Source organism: Lontra canadensis, unplaced genomic scaffold (genome assembly GCF_010015895.1).
Source record: "Lontra canadensis isolate GAN:19392208 unplaced genomic scaffold, GSC_riverotter_1.0 scaffold148, whole genome shotgun sequence".
NCBI classification, from domain to species: domain Eukaryota; kingdom Metazoa; phylum Chordata; class Mammalia; order Carnivora; family Mustelidae; genus Lontra; species Lontra canadensis.
The window spans coordinates 669692-690643 of NW_022631142.1; the positions used below are offsets into that span (position 1 = coordinate 669692).

At 38.1% G+C, this 20952-nt stretch overlaps 1 protein-coding gene across 5 annotated transcripts in view; it reads left to right on the top strand.

Moving 5' to 3' along the window:
• OSBPL9 (oxysterol binding protein like 9) overlaps positions 1-20952 on the top strand; it is a 172436-nt gene that overhangs the window by 40764 nt on the left and 110720 nt on the right. For all 5 annotated transcript variants that reach the window (XM_032844208.1, XM_032844206.1, XM_032844205.1 and 2 more), the window contains exon 3: positions 11683-11761. In XM_032844208.1, coding sequence (XP_032700099.1) covers positions 11683-11761 — 79 coding nt within the window. The remainder of the gene's footprint in view (positions 1-11682; positions 11762-20952) is intronic.

Genomic DNA, 20952 nt, shown 5'->3' on the forward strand with positions numbered 1-20952 from the left:
AAGCTGTTAATTAGTTGTGTGTGTATGTGTGTCTGTTTTAAGAGTCTCTGTGGTATTTTCAAAAAGTTGGACTGCATTTAGCAGTCCATTTAGCTTCCCTGTTAATCATTTGGAGAGTTTGTTTATAATTAGGTTCCCAGGTCCTACTCTCTTAGATACACTGTTTCAGAATAGGGTCTAGAACCTATTTTTTAAAACATTTTGTTTTGTGATTTTGTTGAGCAGCTAAGTTTGGGACCACTAGTATAGTAGAAAGAATCAGAGACCTGGTGTGGAATCTCACTCAGCTGTACCCCTTAACTGATTTTGTGCCATTGGGCAAATTTCTTACCTCTGTGAAGATAACCTGTAACTTGCAGGGTTGTTGTGAGACTTAGCAATTACCTATGTACAGGGTTTGGCACATAGTTACATATCTAATTGATGATGATGATGATGATGATGATGTGATGGTGATAGGTAATGCATTTATTATCTAGATTCCAAGTGAACTTAATGAGCTATCATTGATGTGTGCCACAGATCTCTCTCCCCACTTCTTCATCCATCCCAGACTGTCCACACTGTACTTCTCTGTTCTTTTTTTTTCTTACGTCAGAAATTCTATGCCCATATCTGGTGAGCTCATCTTCTAGAGACTTTTCAAAATGTGCCTTCTTCTGTGTAGCATTCCTGATCCACATCCTTTTTTTTTTTTTTCTCCTTTAAAGGGAGATACTTTTTTTTTTTTTTAAGATTTTGTTTGCTTATTTGACAGAGGTCACAAGTGGCGGGGGGTGGGGGGGAGCAGGCTCCCTGCTGAGCAGAGAGCCCAATGTGGGGCTCGATCCCAGGATCCTGGGATCATGACCTGAGCCGAAGGCAGAGGCTTAACCCACTGAGCCACCCAGGTGCCCCTGATCTACATCCTTTTAACAGACTTTGTCCTCTTCTATCATTTCAGCATTTGCTACATATGTCAATGAAAGCACATATTGCACGGTATTACATATTTTTTCTCTTTTTCCTACCCAGATAGTGAGTTCCCATCCACTGTCACAGTGCCTGGTACATAGTAAGTAGGTACTCAAAAAAATGCTCATTGTTGATTTTGTATATTTATAAAAATAACAGTTATGGAATTTACCTTTACTGTAGTTTACATAGAAAAGAACTATGGAAGTTATCTTAAACACAGAATGAGCCAGTGGTGTGGTATGATTTCTGGAAAAAGCAAGGGGTGCCAGGCTGGCTCTGTTGGTAGAGCATGCACCTCTTGATCTCCGGGTTGTGAATTCAAGTCCCAAGGTGGGTGTGGAGCCTACTTAAAAACAAAGCAGAACACATAATGTGGCTTTAGACTACATAAAAGAATAAAGAATAGAGAAAGGAATCAGTAGTTACTGAGGAAGCTCATTGGATCAAGCACTGTGCTGGATGATTTTCACATGTAAATTTCTATGATAATTCTGTTCAGTAAATGGCATTAGGAGGAGACAGACTCAAGCTACTTTTAGTAACTTACCAAGGTCATGATGTAAATACTGAATCTGGTATTGAATTTGTGTCTGTCTCGTTACAAAACTCTTGTTTAATCCTTACTGTTAACCAGGCTTCTCTATTATTTTTGATTTATAGGAGTTAATTTAGACATTCCCAGCTTGTTAAAAGATAGTGGAGGAAAGCAGAACAGTGAAAAAAACCATTTCCTTCCCAGTATTTTTATGGTCTTTGACTATATTGGTGGCAAAGTGTATGCCACTAGGTGGTGCCCTCACCTTAATAGAAAAGTAGAAGGTTGGGTGAGACCTGGGGTCTAATTTCACCCCCCTGACACCCCCTCCTTCCCATATTAGCCAAAATAAAACATTGATGTTTCTAGGAAAAATCTGCAAAAGGGAGATGTAGCAGTATAAAAAAGGTGCTATGTAATATAGACAAACAAGAAGCCATGTATGAAATGGAATTCAAGTCCAGATTCTGAGGCTTACTAGCTTTGTGTCTTCAGGCAACTCAGCTATTTAGCTTTGAGTCCTATTTTCTGGAACGAGCATCATATTGTTTACTCATAGAATTATGAATATCAAATTAATTGATGTAATAAAAAGTATTCCAACACAATGTTTGGGACTTAGGTTCTTAATGACTGGTGGTTAGTGTTGTAATTAATTGATAAAATGAATCTCAGATTCAGAAGAATTCTGTAGGGCCTTAGGAATCACCAAAGTAGGGTGAATTATACTCAACAAAGTATTTATGCTGAATGTATTGTGCATTTTCAAAAACTGTTAATCCACATGTGACTTCAAGTAACAATTTTTACCCAGCCCAGTGAAGTGAGTACTCCATTTACCAGTTGTGCTGGTCATCAGAGTTGACTGATTTTCCCTGAGGGATACATCATCTGTTCTCTTTTCTTTTAGTCCGTCATAAGAGAGGTCAGCAGTGTATTATCATGGATTACTAATAGTTCTAGCGCTGGCTTTATTTTGGTAGTGCCTTATTTCATTGACTGTACATTATTTTTTTCAAATGATAACTTACGTCTCAGGCTTTGGGATTCATCTTATAATCATTGCCATCTTAGAGTGGATGCAAAAAGGTATTTTTAGGTTAATGTGTAAGTTCAAGAATGCCTTCACTTTTGGGGGTACCTGGCTGGTTCAGTTGGTAGAGGGTGCAACTCTTCATCCTGGGTTTTGAGTTCAAGCCATTGCTGGGTATAGAGGCTACTTAAAAATAAAATCTTAAAAAAAAAAAAAAAAAGAATGTCTTCACTTTTGTCCCCTTAGATCTGCATCCTGTAATAACCTCTGTCTATTGTTTTGTTATTTCATTATGAAAAATCACTCTATTGATTTCTGCCTTTAAATTCAATAGCTTTTTTGCAAGCATCATCTCTATGAATTTGACACTGAAAATGTCCTCCTTTGGGCAAGATGTAAACTTCTGCTTAATATCTGTGATTGGTACATAGATACCACTTTATTACATTTTCTGAATGTGTATAATATAATTATAAATTAAAAATAAGGTGATGAAATGTTAGCGAAGAAATGTTGGCCAAAAGAAATCTTGGAAACAGTATTAATATGAGACCTAATAGACTTTAAGAAAAAATATTTGTTACAGAAAAAGAATTTAATAAAAACGCAGTATCACATAGATAACATTCTTTATCAACAGTGGTGTAAATTAGAAATCTCTTAATGAAACAGTAGCCACTCACTGCTTTACACACATACTTCTAAATAATTCATTGGTGAATGTAGATTTCATGATGGAAATTATGAAATATTTAAACCTGAATAATAATGAAGGGACCACATGTTAAAACTGCATCTAAGGCAATGTATGATTTATTATCTTAAGTTAGTATAAAACAGAGATTGAAAATGAATGACCTAAGCATTAGATTTAAAAATTAGAAAATAATGAAGTAACAAGAAAATAACAAAGGAAATTTTTAGGTCAGAGTCCTTTATTAATGTGGATGTCAAGGGGTGCCCGGGTAGCTCAGTCAGTTGGGGTCTGCCTTCAGCTCGGGTCATTACCGCAGGGTCCTGGGATTGAGCCCCAAGTTAGGCTTCCTGCTCAGCAGGGGAGTCTGCTTCTCCCTCTCCCTCTGCCCCTACCTCCCTGCTCATGCCCTCTGTCCTGCTTGCTTGCTCTCTCAAACAAATAAAATCTTAAAAATACATAGAGAGATGTCAAAATCCTAAACAAAATACAGCAAACCACACCCCGTAAAGTACAAACAAAAGGTATTACGACCAAATGGAATTTATTCTGGGAATACTAGGATGCTAATTTTAAAGTTGAAGTTATTTACATATTAATAGATCAAAGGAGGAAAAACTCCATGAGCATTTGAATAAATGCAGAAGAAGCAGTGACTAAAATGAAAACATGCCATAAAAATCAAGCAAGCTAGGAATAAAAGAATAGTCTTAATCTGGTGAGGGGTATTGGCTACAATGCTACCAGTGATAATAGTGAAAAAGTAGAAGCATTCTCTTTAAAATCCGCAGCAAACAGGTGGCTGCTTTTGCTGCATCTTTAAATATTGTACTCCGGAGGGCCCAGTGAATGCTGTAAGACAAAAGACAGGGAAAAAGGCTTGGAAGGAAGAATCAAAATGAGTATTTGCCAATGATGTTTCTGTAACTGTACTATAGGTACTGGCAAACATGTAACATGAGAATGAGAAAAAAATTCAAGGAAAAGGATTGGAAGGGAAGAATAAACATTATTGGTATTTGCAGGTATGATGTCTGTAGAAAAAAAAATCCTGGGGCACCTGGATGGCTCAGTAAGTTGAGTGCCCAACTCTTGATTTTGTTTTGTTTGTTTTTAAAGATTTTCTTTATTTGAGAGAGCGAGAGCACAAAGGGAGAGTGAAAGGGAGAAGCACATTCCCTGCTGAGCAGGGAGCCTGATGTGGGACTCCTTCCCGGGACCCGGAGATCACGACCTGAGCTGAAGGTAGATCCTTAACTGACTGAACCACCCAGGTGCCCTGCAACTCTTGATTTGGGCTCCTGTCATGATCTCAGAGTCCTGGGATCAAGCCCTATGTCTGTTCTGTGTCCAGTAGGGAGTCTGCTTAAAGATTCTCTCCCTCTCTGCTCGTCCTCTTCACATGTGCTCGCTCTCTCTCAAATAAATAAATCTTTAGAAAAAAATTCACAAGAATCTACAGAAAAACTATTTAAATGACTAACCTTCAGCAAAGTTATTGGATATGAAATCAATATGCAGAAAACATAGCATTCCTCATATGACCCGCAGACAGTTAGGAAAAATTTATTAAAAAATATTTATAATAGGGGTACCTGGGTGGCTCAGTTGGTGAAGCGTCTGCCTTTGGCCTAGGTCATGGGTTTAGGGATCCAGCCCTGCCTCAGGCTCCCTGCTCAGCAGGAAGCCTGCTTCTCCCTCTACCACTTCCCCTGCTTGTGTTCCTTCTCTTCACTGTCTCTCTCTGTCAAGTAAATAAATAAAATCTTTTTAAAATGTTCATAATAAGAACTGTACGTTATTAGGAATATGTATTGCAAGAGAAATGCACTCCTTTGATGGAGGAAAATTGTAAGACATCATTGCAAGACTAAAGGAAGATCTGAACATTGAATAAGCTCTATACTGTTCCTGCTTATTAGACTCTATCATGTATATGCTTATTTAAATCTGTAAAGACATTTGATTCAGTCAAAACCACAAGTAGGCTTATCAAAAAACTTGGTAAGGTGATTTTGAAATTCATTTAAAATGGTAAAGAGGCAAGAAAAAAAATTGAAGAATAAAGAGTTGGGGGACTTGCCATTCCAGATGTTAAGGCTTTTTATGAAACTGTGGTAATTAAAATGATATGGTCTTAGTATATGGGGAGAGGGTTTGATCAGTGGCACAGAAGAGAAGTAGAACCACACAACTATGGGAGTTTAGAATATGACAGCATTGTAAGTCAGACATTGTCACTCAGTAAATGAAGCTGGGTCATATGGAAAAAATAAAATTTACTTCTTACCTCATGCTATATGCAAAAATTACCAGAAGTATTAAAGATATAAAATGAAAATTCATTCTTATAAGAATTGTATAGAAGAAAGTCTTGATGATGTCAAGACAGAATAAGATGTTTTAAAGCACAAACCATGATAGAAGAGATTCATAGATTTGATAGCATTCGAATTTGAAAACCTTTGAACACTACCACCAACCAAAAGACACCACAATTAAAGAGAAAAATAGCCCATGGACAGGAGAGAAGATATTTACATTGCGTAGAACTGACAAAGGATTAATATCCAGAATATATAAAGAAATCCTACAAATGGATAAAAAAGATAAAACCCAAAGAACACATACAAAAGACAAAAAGAATGCCCAAAAAGATAAAAGAATACCCCAAAGAAAATGTACAAAGGATATGCACACTCAATTCTTGTAAGAGGAAATAAGAATGGCAATAAATGTGACCAGGTTCTTATTCTCAGTGATAACAGAAAATGCAAATTAAAACTTCAGGAATATAGTATTTTTGTGATGTTGCCAAGAATTTATAAAGTCTGATTATACTTAGTGTTGGCTAGTGACTAGGGGGTATAGGAACTCTGCTGAATCCGTACAGCTGGTTGGGACATAAATCAGTGCAACCACTTAGGAGAGCCAGTTTGGAGTATTTAGTAAAGTTGAAAGGATGCCCAGCTCCACATAAGAGTGGAATTCTATTCCATTTCAGAGCATATATGCTTGACACCTTCTTACAGAAGTGTTACCAGGAGACATACAGTGATGGTTATTGCTGGATTATTGGAATAGGAAAAATTAAAAATAACCTAAATGTTCTGCATAGGAGAAGTGATACATTATGGTATACTTATATAATGGAATACTACATAGCAGGTAAAATGTATATATATATTCTCAAAATGGATTGTGTATGTACCTACATATATTCTCAGCATGGAAAATATGTATGTATATATGTATAAATAGGTATGTATATGTATAAAGTATATGCATGTATATTTAAAATGAACAAATCTCAGTATTGAGTGAAAAAAATTTGTTTGCTGTTCTATTACTATTACCTAGAATAAAATACTTGCTGAATCAATGAATGATGTTAAAGTAGGTCCTCCATGCAGCAGCATCCTTGGTAAGCAGGCTAAACCTCAAGCTTTCCTCCTCCCTCCATTTTGTTGACTCCTCTTTTTTTCCTCTAGGTGATGTGCTCTTCCAGGGCAGAGATATATTTTATTCCTATTTACATTCCCTAGCTATTAATGTTCCTGGCTTAGAATAGGCATTTAATAAATGTGTAGAAGTAATTAGTGAATATTGCTTATTATAATAATGCAGTGTTAAGAGAGGGCTTTGAATCAGGAATTGTAAGACCTCAATTCTCCTGTTTTTTAGGTTGCAGTTTTTGGTGTTTTTCTTAAACCTTTCTGAGCTTCAGTTTTCTAAGAGTAATACCTGTTCTGCCTAAATCTCCAACACCATATTTAAATGTGTTACATGAGTGTAGAGATTTCTAATATTTCACCAGGGAGAGAAAATACGTGGTTGTGAAGTTACTGCGGGAGTAGCTGTGCTGTGTATTCTTAGCACTGTCTACCTTCCTTTTAGGAGTTGTGTGAGCAATCTGTCCCAGAGGAGAGTCATCATTTCTTTTTTATTTCTAGTTTACCAACCCAGTTTCTGTTCTTGCAAAGGGAGATTGGCTCTAAAATAGCCAGAACTCTGTTTTGGGTTGGTTGGTTTGTTTGTTTGTTTGTTTGTTTTCCTCAAAGCCATGAGAGTAAAACTTTCTTTGGTATCAGAACTATGACTCATGTCTGAAGTATGTTTGTGTATATGGAGGAGAGGAGAATATCCTCCTACCCTGAGATCATGACCTGAGCCAAAGGCAGAGACTTAACCCACTGAGCCACCCAGGCACCCCCAGTTACTTTTTTTTTTTTTTTAAAGATTTTATTTATTTATTTGACAGAGAGAGATCACAAGCAGACAGAGAGAGAGGAGGAAGCAGGCTCCCTGCAGAGCAGAGAGCCCGATGCGGGGCTCGATCCCAGGACCCTGAGATCATGACCCGAGCCGAAGGCAGCGGCTTAACCCACTGAGCCACCCAGGCGCCCCACTTTTTTTTTTTTAAATTTTTTATTTTTTCAGCGTAACAGTGTTCATTATTTTTGCACCATACCCAGTGCTCCATGCAATCCGTGCCCTCTCCAATACCCACCACCTGGATCTCCCAACCTCCCACCCCCCGCCCCTTCAAAACCCTCAGATTGTTTTTCAGAGTCCATAGTCTCTCATGGTTCACCTCCCCTTCCAATTTCCCTCAACTCCCAGTTACTTTTTATCTTGAACTTGGATAGTGTGACCCTGAAGCAGCATGTTCCTTGGTTAGCCCAAGTACTGATAACCTGAAAGGTTGAATCATCTCTTATCTTCAGAAGAAAAATCATGAAAAGTCACTAAAATGTATATATCTATATCTTTATATATAGATAGATACACATATCTATATCTATATCTATATCTCTCTCTATATATAGATACATATACACACACATATATATATGCTTATTATGTTGGGACAGTGGGTCATAGAAGTAGGGTTGAAATAAAACTTTGGCATTTTGATGGACTACCATAGTAAAGAACTTCAATTAACAATAGAATATTATTTTATATGTGGATTAGTAAAAGGAGTTTCACTTTGCCAGATGTAAAAAATTAGTAGTTTAAACTCAAATAAAGGGAGAGGATGGATGTTTGGCAGAAGAGAATCTGGGGCAGTTGGTAAACCTCAAGCTGTCCAGCTGCAGTATTTGGTAAGAGATGAGAGGTAGGCATGGAGCAAATCACTGAGGACACTGTAGGCTAGGCTATGGCAGAGTGACCATAACCCCTAACCAGGACACTGTTACTTATATTACCAGGACAAGAGGAATAATTGAACTGTTTCAGGCAAATCAGGTCATATGGTACCCTTATTTGAAGGTGAAGAAGAGCCACTGATACAGTTACATACCCTACAAGGAATGGGAGGTTAAAAAAATTTAAGCAGGAGTTTGGGCAAGTCTGAATAATCTTGACTGGAAGGGATGAGAGGGGTGTGTGAACTGCTGGATGAAGATGTGTAATTGAAAATGATCGTTGTTGTTCAACAGGGTAAAGAATTTGAACATGTGTAAATGCTATTGGGAAAGAGCCAATAGTCAAAGAAGTTGACAGTTGGTAGAGTGAGAGACCTAAGGAACGTTGATAGGGTATGGAGCTCTTTTTTCATATGACAAGTGGAAAAGGAAGCAAGAATGATTATAGGTGTGGGTGAATGTTCAGAGTAATGGCAAGACCTGATGGGACTGGGAGGTTGTTAGCTAGCTTCCAGAGTCTTCGGAGAAGCATTTGGATAGAAGAAGGGAAAAGTGTAATGGGCAAGAAAAGAATGCTTTCTCCTGTATAGGTTGTCACAGGTATTTAGGTAGAAATATTTCTGAAGCACAGCTTAGGTCATTAAGGGTCATTGAAGGAGAGTTTCAAGAAAGAAGTGGTCAGCAGCAGCAACAGTGCCTTTGACTGGTGGTATATGACAAAACTGGAGAGTGCTGAAGTGGTCATGGAGACCTGTGAGTATAGTTTGGTAGTAGTGATGGGTGGTTGTAGTAGGTGGGAAAGAAGCTAGAGTACAGGAGTGGGTGAAAGGTTAAGGCGTGGACAGTTTCCAAAAAGCTCCTCTGTGAAAGCAGTGAGAAAGGAGGTGGTAGCTAGGAGGAGATACAGCGTTTTGCTTTTGTTTAACAAATGGCTGGAAATTGAGCTTGAGGAAGAACATTTAAAAAGTGCAGTTACTTGGTGTGTTTGGTTTTTTCCCCTAGAGTGTGGAAAGGTAGAAGGGTCTGGTTGATGACAGTGAAAGGTTGGTTGGGCCAGATTTTGAATAATCTTGAATGGCATTATGAAGAAATGTTGACTTTACACATTAGTCCAAGGAAGCTTTTAAATATCTTTGTCTCATTTGAGAATCTGTGCTTTAGAAATACTACTCTGGCAATAGCAAAGACTGGATTAAAAGGTAGCCAGACTGAAAGGAGACATTGCCTGTGAAGTATGTAGTGATGAGAGCCTGAATTAGGGCATTGGCAGTTCATGGGATGAAGAAGAGTTGGCATATTTGAGATTATAGTTCAGAGGTGGAATGAACACAACTTGTGGTGATGGAATGAAGGAGAACGTGTGTAGAACCTAGTGGTTTCCATCTGAGTTGACTATATAACTGGTAAATTCACAATAAGAGACCCAAAAGAAAGAGCAAACATTTGGTACTGGGGTGATTTATAATGGCTTTGTTGAGATATAATTCACATGCGGTGCAATTCACCCATTTAAAGCATACAGTTCAGTGTTTTTAGTGTATTCACAGAGTTGTGCAACCATTCCCACAATCAATTTTAGAATGTTTTCATAAAGAAACCCATACCCATTAGCAGTCATTCCCGATGTTAACCCTACTTCTATCCCTCCCCCCAGCCCTAGGCAACCATTAAATGTACTGTTAGTCTTTATGAATTTACCTATTTTGGACATTTCATATAAATGGAATTTTATGGTCCTTTGTGACTGGCTTCTTTTGCTTAGCATAATGTTTTCAAAGTTATCCGCGTAGAGGATCACTTTTTACCTTGTATCATGCTCATCTCCTTGCATGTTTTATCTCCTCCTCTGCAACATTAATGCCTTGAGGGCAGGGACTATTGTTATATATTCTAGAGCTGTATCTAGCACATATTTTTGTATTCAGTTGTAACTTAGCAAATATTTGATATATAATAAATTAGAAGTTAACTCCGTAACCACAAAATTAAGTTAACCAGAATGATCTGCTCCCACACATGCTTACTCCCTGAGATGTGTTTATGTTTGCTGTCATGGAATAAGTTGGTACCATGCCAGTGGTTCTGGTTCTGACATTAATTGTGTGACCTTGGGTAAGTCATTATATCATTACACTCTCTGGAGACCCTTAACTGAAAACAAGGATAAAAGTCCCAACCCAATCTGAAACTGAGGAATAACTAAGATAATTCAAGTTGATGGGATTTGGATAGAATTGGGGTTTATCTAGACAACCTCTGAAAAGAGATTAACAAATGTTTAGCTCTATTACCTAATCCTTTTGGGACCATAGCCTTTATTCATAGGATTAAGTATTTTGGCCCCTTGATTCTTTTCAGTCCCCATTTTCAAGGTCCTGGCGTGCTGTTGCTTTTGTTACCATTCTGGGGCATTTTACCTATGTTATTTTCCCTAGCTTTTTTCTCTGAAATACTTTAGACACTTGCTTCTTAAGGACATTAATCACTACACTTCCTATGTTGCATAGCTTCCAGTCTTCTAATTCCTGTTGTCTTAATGGGCTGTTTGTAATTGAATACAAATATTTAAAAATTTGAAACTTGCCCTATCTACCTTTTTGAAACAAACAACTTATAAATAAATGCAGTCTCCTCCTCCCCCATCTTTTGGGGAGTTGTTCGTGCTTTTATTTAAAAAAACTCCTATTGGGTGTATACTTGAAGGTCATGTATCAGTAAATAATACAGTCTTCGACTTTCAAGATCTCATGGCAGTTCAGTGGGAGGAGGCAGACGTATAAACATCACAGCGGAAGGTGCAGTTGCAGAGCCATGTCTGAGTGGTTATGGGAGCACATGTGGAAGAAGTGATTGGGACCATGTTTTGAAGCAAGTGTCACCTGGCATTTCTGTGTTAACAAGTGTAAACAGAAGCAGCCTGATGAAGAGGACCTGCATTCTTTGGCCTCACAATAACCGGGTGTGGTGGAGGTTTCTGGCTCTCCATTTTAGAGCGTAGTCGAAAGCTCAGAAAAGCACAGTGGCTGACTCTCGAACATAGATTCTAGACTCAGCTTCTGTGTTTGTCCCCTTCCTCTCTCACCGCAACCATGCCCCATACGTAAGAATAAAAGGTAGCTGTGCAGAGTATTAACAGTGCTCTGGCATCCCCTCTCTTTTAATTCTTCCTCGCTAAGCAAATGATTCCCCCTTTCTGTGTCTAGCCCACTGCCAGTGTCCTCGGTGCATTGAGCATTCCAGGGCTGTAGCAGTAGTGAATATTGCTGATGTCATTGTTTGCCTTATTGGGATTTTGCTCTTTGTTTCACAGGGAGCTGTGATTGGTATAGACGATGAGGACGACAGCACCTTCACAATAACTGTTGATCAGAAAACCTTCCATTTCCAGGGTGAGCTAAAAGAAGAGATTATTTCTCTTCACAGCCCTAACTGCTTCTTTCCTCCCTCCTTTGGGTGTTTGCTGGATGACTTGAATGGTTTTGCAACTGATCCTGCATGAATGAGTGCACAGGAACATTCTGGATGAAGTGGTACTGCAGGTTAGGCAGGGATTTGTATCTGCAGTGGATACAGATCTATTTGAGACGACTGTGGATCACACTGCAGTTGGAGATTAAAAATTTAAAGGATAAAAATCAGTGAGGGGAGAGAGTAATGGGCTGCTGCTGCTGCTGGCTTGTGTTTACAGAAGGTTGCTGATCTTTTATCGAGGAGTGTGGTTCTGCCTCTGCATGAAGAGTTTAAAGGCTGATTGTGAAGGTTGCAGTGTTTGTCAGTGTGGAACTCAAAATGTAAATTAAATTGAAGCTAGTGGCAGCCTTTGGCTTAAAGGTTTTGCTTTGCTTCAAGAACTGCAAGTTTGCATTCATTTCATCTGTATTTCTGTGTCTTGTCTGCCAGCCGTCATTTCTCTGCTATTATCCTTTTTATAGTTAATAACACCCATGCCGTCTGCCACTGCTATGTTTCGACATTGCATGTTATGGTTCGCCGGTAGAAAGGGTAAGGTACTGTATGATCATTCTCATTTCATCTTGCTTTGAAAACTCTAAACCAGCAAATAAAAGCCGATTTTAATGATGCTGTCCTAATGTACCTCTCATCTATTAGAAGTGTTTATTAGCTTTGCTATTAATGTTTTTGTTATTTTGCTTATCCAGAGTAACCTCTATTTTACATTTAAAGCCGCCCAGGAAACTTAGAAATGAGAAGCTTTGGAGATGTTAGCAGTTTCTCTGAACTACAAGTGACAATGCACTGTGATAGATGCTAGGTATACCATTGTAAATAAATATTAAGTAAGTTTGTAGTTTAAAATGTTTTGGTTATCGGATCTAATAGTGACCAGGTATATTATGTAAGATGTTGAGACAGCTGTTGTCCTTCCATTGCTAGGATAGTATATTGAAGTTATTGTTCTTCACTTTTGTTTTAAGAAATTGACTCATAGAAATGAAAGATGCAGCTTGTATGTGATAGAGACAAACCAATATAACTCAATAGTGGTATCTCTGATGCTTTTAGGAAAAACCATTCTTAAAATATTCATGGTGTTTGGTCATACTCTTTACTCAGAGCTGCTTAACTAATGATGCTTTCCTGAAATTTTCCATGCATTTAACTTTTTAGAACATTTTAAATATTACGAAAGCATAGGACCTTTATTTTTAGGTTGACTATATAATGCTGCTTGTAAGCTAAAGCAGGTAATATCCCCACGCTGAAACTCTTTACTTGATTAAAGATGAATACTTTAATGCATTTCAGGTAATAGCTCCTAGATGCAGGTGAAGCCTGCAGTATGGAATTCTCTCCTCTGCCGTTATTAAGGAGATAACTCCTTTGGACTTCTGGGAGCTGTATTGTTTGCCTGTTTAAAAGAGAGGAGACTCAGACCTCTAGAGCAAGGACACCTGTACCTTCTGATTTATTTAGATTATTTATGTTAAATATTCCAATATTTATGTGGCTTGCTTATGAAACAAACAATTCCTTTAATTCCTGAAACTATTTAAATAACAAGTGTAAATAAGACTTAAATATATTTTTAAAATGATTTCTTAGTTCTGAGACTGTCAGATTGATTATTTTCTACGGTTATAGTAAGGGGAGCTTCAGACAACATGACATTATCTGGCTTTTGTAAAGAATTCACCAGGACCTCATTCTATATATTCTTGGCAATAGTGAGAGTTATTTTACATAGGTCCTTACTTAAAATCTCTGAAAATTTGATAAGCTCTCAGTGTCTGATCTTAATTCTTGATCAGAATTGAAAGCAAGTTTGGCTGATATGTATTAGCATATGCTTAAATGTGTTGAAGTTTTTATTTCATTTACTGGAATTTTTTAAAGCAAATAAAAGTACCAGTTGACATCTCTAAAGCAGATTCTACTTACTATCAACTGTTAAAGGGAAAGCTAGAATTTGTTGAGATACATTCATTTATTCAACATCCATTTTAGGCATTATTTTAAGTTCTGGGGATACAGTAGTGAACAAACAGATAAAATTCTTTATCCTCTTGGGTCATCCATCTGGTAGAGGAGAAAGTCCAATGAAATAAAAAAAAAAGTTACTTATATTTAGTGTGTGTGTGTGTGTGTGTGTGTGTGTGTATGCTAGTAAAATATAAATAAGGGAGTGCTAAATCCTGGGGAGAAAAAGATAAAGCAGGAAAGAAGAAAGTGAAATGAAGTGAGATTGTGTATAGGCAGAGGGAGGTTTGGAAATTTGAGAGTGGCCAAGGAAAGACTCATTGGGATGGCGGTGAAAGACCTGAAGGAAGTGAGGGAAGAAGCTTTAAGGCTTTGTTGGGGATGGTGGTACATCATTACTAGGCAGAGGAAATAGTAAGTGCAAAAGAGTGTGCCTGCCACATTTGAAGAACAGCAGGGAGGCCAGTTCTGGTTGGAATGCAAATAATCATGGGGAGGGATAGTGGGAAAAGAAGTATACAAGGTAACAGAGAAGTTGATCATGGGAGGCCTCATGTGTCATGGTAAGAATGTTGAATTTTGGGGCACCCAGGTGGCTCAGTTGTTAAGTGTCTGCCTTCAGCTCAGGTCACAATCCCAGGGTCCTGGGGCTCAGGCTCCCTGCTCAGCAGGAAGCCTGCTTCTCTCCCACAACCCCTGCTTGTGTCCCCTCTCTTGTCTTTCTCTGTCAAATAAATAAATAAAATCTTCAAAAAAAAAAAATGAATTTTACCGAAAAGAGAAGTCATTAGAGGGTTTTGAGCAGAGGAGTAACATGATGTGATTTTTTAACGATATCACTCTGGCCACTCTGTTGAGAATAAAATGTAGGAGGCAGGGACAGAAGCAGGGAAACTAGTTAGGCTATTGTAATTCAGAAGAGTGGTGATGGTGGTTCCCACAGGGTAGCAGTTGGGATAGAGAGGCAGTGAGAAATGGTTAAATTACATATGTATGTTTAATAAACTTTTTTGAGGTATAATTAATATACAATAAAATGTGCACATTGTAAAGTTCCATGAGTATTGAGAAATTTATTTAGTCATAACTGCTACCACAATCAAGAAATTGAACATAAATATCACCCGAAAGATTCCTTTCTTCTTCCAGTATCTACTCCCAGCCGCTGGCCCCAAGCAACCACTGATTTACTTTCTATCACTACAGATTTTTCTTTTGGAGAGTTTCATGTAAATAGAGTCTTACCTTATGTATTTTCTTTTGTCTGGCTTTATTTTAGCTCAGCATAATGTTTTTCGTAGTCATCCATGTTGTTACATGTATTGGTAGTTTGTTCCTTTTATATTGTTAAGAAGTAGTGTGTCATATGATACTGTATTTCAAAGGTCAAACTATAGCATGTGAAAGAAAGGAGTCTAGGTTGACACCAAGATTTTTGGCTTGCCACAAGAGTGGAGCTGCCATTAACTGGGATGGGGAGACTATTAGAGGAATTAGTTTGGGGAAGGGGATGTGGGCATCAGAAGCTTAGCCTTGGACATGCTTACGAACAATTCTAGATGCCTGTCGGACATCCAGACGGATGTCAAGTAGGCAGTTGAAGTGTCAAATTTAGGGGAAAAGTTCATGCTGAAGAAATAAATTTGGGAGTCATTGGCATATAGATGGTATTTAGAGCCACAAGAATTTAGGAGTAAGTGTAGAGTAAGTGAAGAGGGGTCTAGGTAATGAGCCCTGAAGCATTCCAACATCTATTTAAATGAAACGGAGCTGAAGTAAAACTAGCAGAGAAGATTGAAAAGAAGCAATGAAAAACGAGGGGGAAACCTAGGCGAATGCAATAGCCTGGAAGCCAAGAGAGTATTTCTAAAAAGGGAGAAGCATGATCAGCTGTGTCATATGTTCCTGATAGATCAAGTAAGTTGAGGGATGAGAAGGGATCAGAGGATTTAACAATTCGGAGTCCACTGATCACCTTGAGAAGAACTTTTTTTTTTTTAAGATTTTATTTATATATTTGAGAGAGAGAGTGCATGCAAGCTGGAAGGAAAGAAAGAGGAAGAGAGAATCTAAAGCTGACTCCATGCTGAGCCCAGAGCCCGACATGGGGCTTAATCCCATGATTGTGAGATCATGACCTGAGCCAAAACCAAGAGTTGACTGCCCAACTGGGTGAGCCACCCAGGTGCCCCAAGAAGAACAATTTTTTTTCTTTTTTCTTTTTTTATTAATAGATAATTTGTTTCAGGGGTACATGACTGTGATTCATCAGTCTTAGACAATTCACAGTGCTCACCATAGCACATACCCTCCCCAAAGTCCATCACCCAGCCACCCCATCCCCCTGACTCCTTCCAGTCCAGCAACCCTCAGTTTGTTTCCTGAGATTAAGAGTCTTTTATGGTTTGTCTTCCTCTCTGGTTTCATCTTGTTTCATTTTCCCCTCCCTTCCCCCCATGATCCTCCATCTTTTTTCTCAAATTCCTCACTGCCAGTGAGATCAGATGATAATTGTCTTTCTCTGATTGACTTATTTCCCTTAGCATAATACCCTCTAGTTCCCTCCACATCATTGCAAATGGTAAGATTTTGTTTTTGGTTTTTTGATGGCTGCATAATATTCCACTGTATATATATACCACATCTTCTTTATCCATTCATCTGTTGGTGGACATCTAGGTTCTTTCCATAGTTTGGCTATTGTAGACATTGCTGCTATAAACATTTGGGTGCACGTACCCCTTTGGATCACTACATTTGTATCTTTGGGGTAAATACCCAGTAGTGCCATTGCTGGGTCATAGAGTAGCTCTACTTTCAACTTTTTGAGGAACCTCAATACTGTTTTCCAGGGTGGCTGCACCAGCTTGCATTCCCACCAAGAGTATAGGAGGGTTCCCCTTTCTCCACATCCTCACCAACACTTGGCCATTTCCTAACTTACTAATTTTAGCCATTCTGAGTGGTTTGAGGTGCTATCTCACTCTGGTTTTGGATTTGTATATCCCTCATGCCATGTGATGTTGAGCACTTTTTCATGTGTCTGTTGGCCATTTGGATATCGAGAAGAACAATTTTAAGATAGAAATATACAGTGCTTTCAACTTCTGCTGTAAAGGGAAGGCGAGAATATGGTAGTAGCTGGAGAGGGGAGTGAGAACAAATTTTTTCATGTGATAAGGGAAATAAGAGCATGTTTTTGTGGTACTGGCAGTGTTTCAGTAAAAAGGGGAAAATTGATGCAACAGAGAAGGGAGAGAATTGCTGGATGACTGTTCTTGAGAAGGCTAGAGAGAATGGTACCTAATACACAGGTGGAGGAGGCATTGCCTTTTGCTAAGAGCACAGACAGTTCATCCATTAGCAACAATAAAGAAGGTCAAGTTTATGAAAATATATGTAGGTAGGTTGTTAACTGTCACCTTCATTTCCATTGTAGTTTTAAATTTCTAGCTACCCTCCATATCCTGTATGCTGAAACATCATTTGTTTATAATAAAGAGGATTGGTACCAGGAAAAAAAAAAAACAAACCTTCCTGAAACAATAGATTATTTATCATTGCAATGATTAATTCTGGTAACTTGATTTTTCAAAATATCTTCAATTTTAAAGAGATGCCATAAAATTATCAAAACAAAGTTAATTTTTGAAAAAAGATTCTATTTATTTGACACAGCAAGAGAGCTAGCAAGAGAGAGAGCACGAGCAGGGCGAGTGGCAGGCAGAGGCAGAGGGAGAAACAGTCTCCCCCTCTGCAAGGAGCCTCATGTGGGGCTCGATCCCAGGACTCTGGGATCGTGACCTGAGCTAAGGGCAGATGCTTAACTGACTGAGTCACCCAGGTGCCCCAAAACAAAGTCAATTTAATTTAACTTCAGATTTGAAAAAAAAAAAAAAAGAAATACTCTATATAGGTAATCACTGAAATTACAGTCCTAGCATGTTAGAGCTTTAAACAGGTTTGAAAACTACAACTTCATTCTGTCCTTTCAGAGATGAAAAATATTTGCCAATTTATCTTTATGAACTGCCTCTTTTTTCTTAACAGGGCAAAAAAAATCATTCCCTTTCTTATCTGTCAGCTAAAGTTATTTGCGTGTAGATTCTTTATTAGACAGTAAATAGAAAGCAGTTTTGGTATTAGATTGGCTATTGAGCTCAAACATAATTGTGTATATAGTATGTGTAATTCCCCATTCTCAGAACTGAGAGTATACTGGTATATAAGACTTAGGCCATGATGACAGGGAGCTCGTAAAGAAGTAATTGGACTGAAATATGAAAGGTGCTCTCACAGTGGAAATATGTATAAGACACTGAAATAATGAAGAGGCAAAAAAGACAGTTATTCAGTGTTTTACAGAGGAGTAGGATTTTTTGTTACCAGGTGATTATTTTTATAATAATCAAAATTAAAAATCACAGTAACTGTATGGGGTGCCTAGGGTGGCTTGGTCGTTAGGCATCTGCCTTCAGCTCCAGTCATGATCCCAGAGTCCTGGGATCAAGCCCTCCATTGGGCTCCCTGCTTGGCGGGAAGCCTGCTTCTCCCTCTCCCACTTCCCCTGCTTGTGTTCCCTCTCTTGTTGTGTCTCTCTCTCTCAAATGAATAAATAAAATCTTCAAAAAATAATAATAAAATAAAAAAATAAAAGTAACAGTAACTGTAAAAATGTCAAGATGTGCAGGGGTATATAATGTAAAAATTAAAAAGATTCCTATCACCGGGTTCTGTCTCCCTCCTCTTCCTCTTTAGCTCTTCTCTGTGGCAGACTTCTGAAGATTGAAGAAGTTTGTTAGGCTGAGAGATGTTGTAGCATGTGCAAAGGCATGGAAATATGTTGCTGCCAGTGTGTTCAGAGAACTACAAATGTTTGGTACTGCTAGAATGATGAGGAGGAGATGAGACAGAGGTGTACATCTAATACAAAGAAGTTATATTTTTATCCTGATGTCAGTGAAGAGCCAGCAAAGCAGAGTTTTAAGCAGAGAAGAGACAGAGTAAAACATAGGCTTTAGATAAATAGTTTTGATTGTTTGGTAAGGCCCTGAATGGGTTAAAGCTGTAATAATGGGGAAGGAGAAGAGGAAATAGACTTGAGATCTGTAGAAACTAGTGACTGCTGGGAAATGGAAGGTGAGAGAATGGTGGTCGTAAAGGTAGTGTTCTTGGCTTGGCTTGCTGTTTGGATGTTGTCAATATCTGAAGGTGAGGAACTAGGGAAACAGGTACAGGTGGTGAGGGATCTCCTATGTCTGTGCGACACATCTAGCTATAGATGGTGATGGCAATTGGATCTGAATTTGCACTGAAGATGGAGTTCTGTGGCTATCAGTAAGTAGAACTAGCAGTTGAGAAATTGAATGCCTAAGAAGCTAGGCAGATAAGTAAATGTGTGAGGGGTAAAGCTAAATGAAGATTTTAGCAATTTGGAAAGCTCATGCCGTGTTTGAAGGGTTAGTTGCTTAGTTCCAGACAGTTGTAGGCTTTTGGTAATGCTTGTCCAGTGTTGGCAGATTGTCAGGTTTTTCAGTAGAAGCCAGAAAATCAGACATTTTGTGTGTGTGTGGGATTTAAGTATGTGTATGTTAAATCTCCAAATTAAACAATAACAGCAACAAACTGTGTAAGCCAATGAAACGCATCTGTGGGCTAGATAAAACCTCTCTATATTTTCAGTCTCTGGTTAAAACCATAGAATAGTGGGTATGACCTTTCTGGGAGATCTGAATGAGAAGAGAGCTAAGGATCAAATCTGGGAGCACATTAGAGAGGAGCCATCAACAGGCTCAAAGGAATGTTCGGAGAGATTGGGATGAAAGCTATTAGTTTCAACCTGTGCAAATACTGTATTTATAGTTGCCTATCAGCAGTTCATATGGCTTAACCCAATAATAGAAGACTAGGTAGTTTATAGTTCACACTAAAAATTAGAAAAATACCCAGTCATTTGAATTTTACCTTTAAATAAAATTGTGTCTATTTAATGCTTTATATATAAGGATTTACAGTGTTACTCATAGTGTATTGGAATGATAATAATGATAGCTACATTTGTTGGATTTTTTTTTATGCCAACACTATACAGAGTTTTACTTGTGTTAACTCTATTCTCATGATCTTATGATGTAGGTACTATTACTATTTTTATTTTACAGATAAGGAAACTGTTCACAGACAGATTTTGCAAGGCAGAACTGGTATTTGAACACAAACAATTGTGCTCTAGGGCCATTCTCCTAACTGCTACAAAATAGTTATTGTAGAGATTCGTTAACTAGTTTATAATTAACTTTTATAATTTTATCAGAAAGGGAATTAATGTAAAGCATAAGGAATTTTAAATTACAATGCAGTTTAATGCAATTAAATTTTTTGTGTGTGTGTGGTATTAGTGTTCTGCATGTTCCATTACTTTGTAGCGAAGGTAGTAACACCAGCCACCATTACTATTACCAAATATCTGTTAAGAACCAGGCACAGTGTTCAATAGGCACTGTACATTCCTTCCAGAGTTCAACTCCTCAACAGTAAGGGTAGTTTTAGAGTTAGAGAAATAGGTTTAGAGAAGTTAAGTGTCCAGGATTGGTGGATTAGTGCTCAGGTCTCTCTAGATCAGTAGTTCTTGAAGTGTGCTATTGGACCAGCAGGATCAGCATCCCCTGGGAACTTGTTAGAAAAAGGGAATCTGTCTGGTCTGGCTCCAGACTTGCTGAATCAGAAACTCTGGGAATGGGCCCTCTAGTGATTTTGATGCACTCTGAAGTTTGAGAGCCATTGGTCTGGATCCCGTGGTTTCACATGTTATTCCAATTTCCTCTCCTAACACCCTTACACGTTAGGTGGAATATCTTCAATTTATATATGAGTGAAATGAGACAGGAGACCTGGTCTTGATCTTAGATTATTTTACTAGGCATGCCCTAACCTACTTAGAGGGGGTGTCTTGGGTTAAGCAAACCTGGTGTGTGATAAATCTAAATTTTTTAAAGATGGAAATTAGATGTTTTAGTTCTTCATAAAATCCTTTACTTTCAAAGGATTTTACGGAAGATGTCATTTAGGCAGTATATTCTCCAAAATGATTTCAAGTATGAAATTTGTTTGCAAATTTACTTGGATATACTTTTAAAACAAC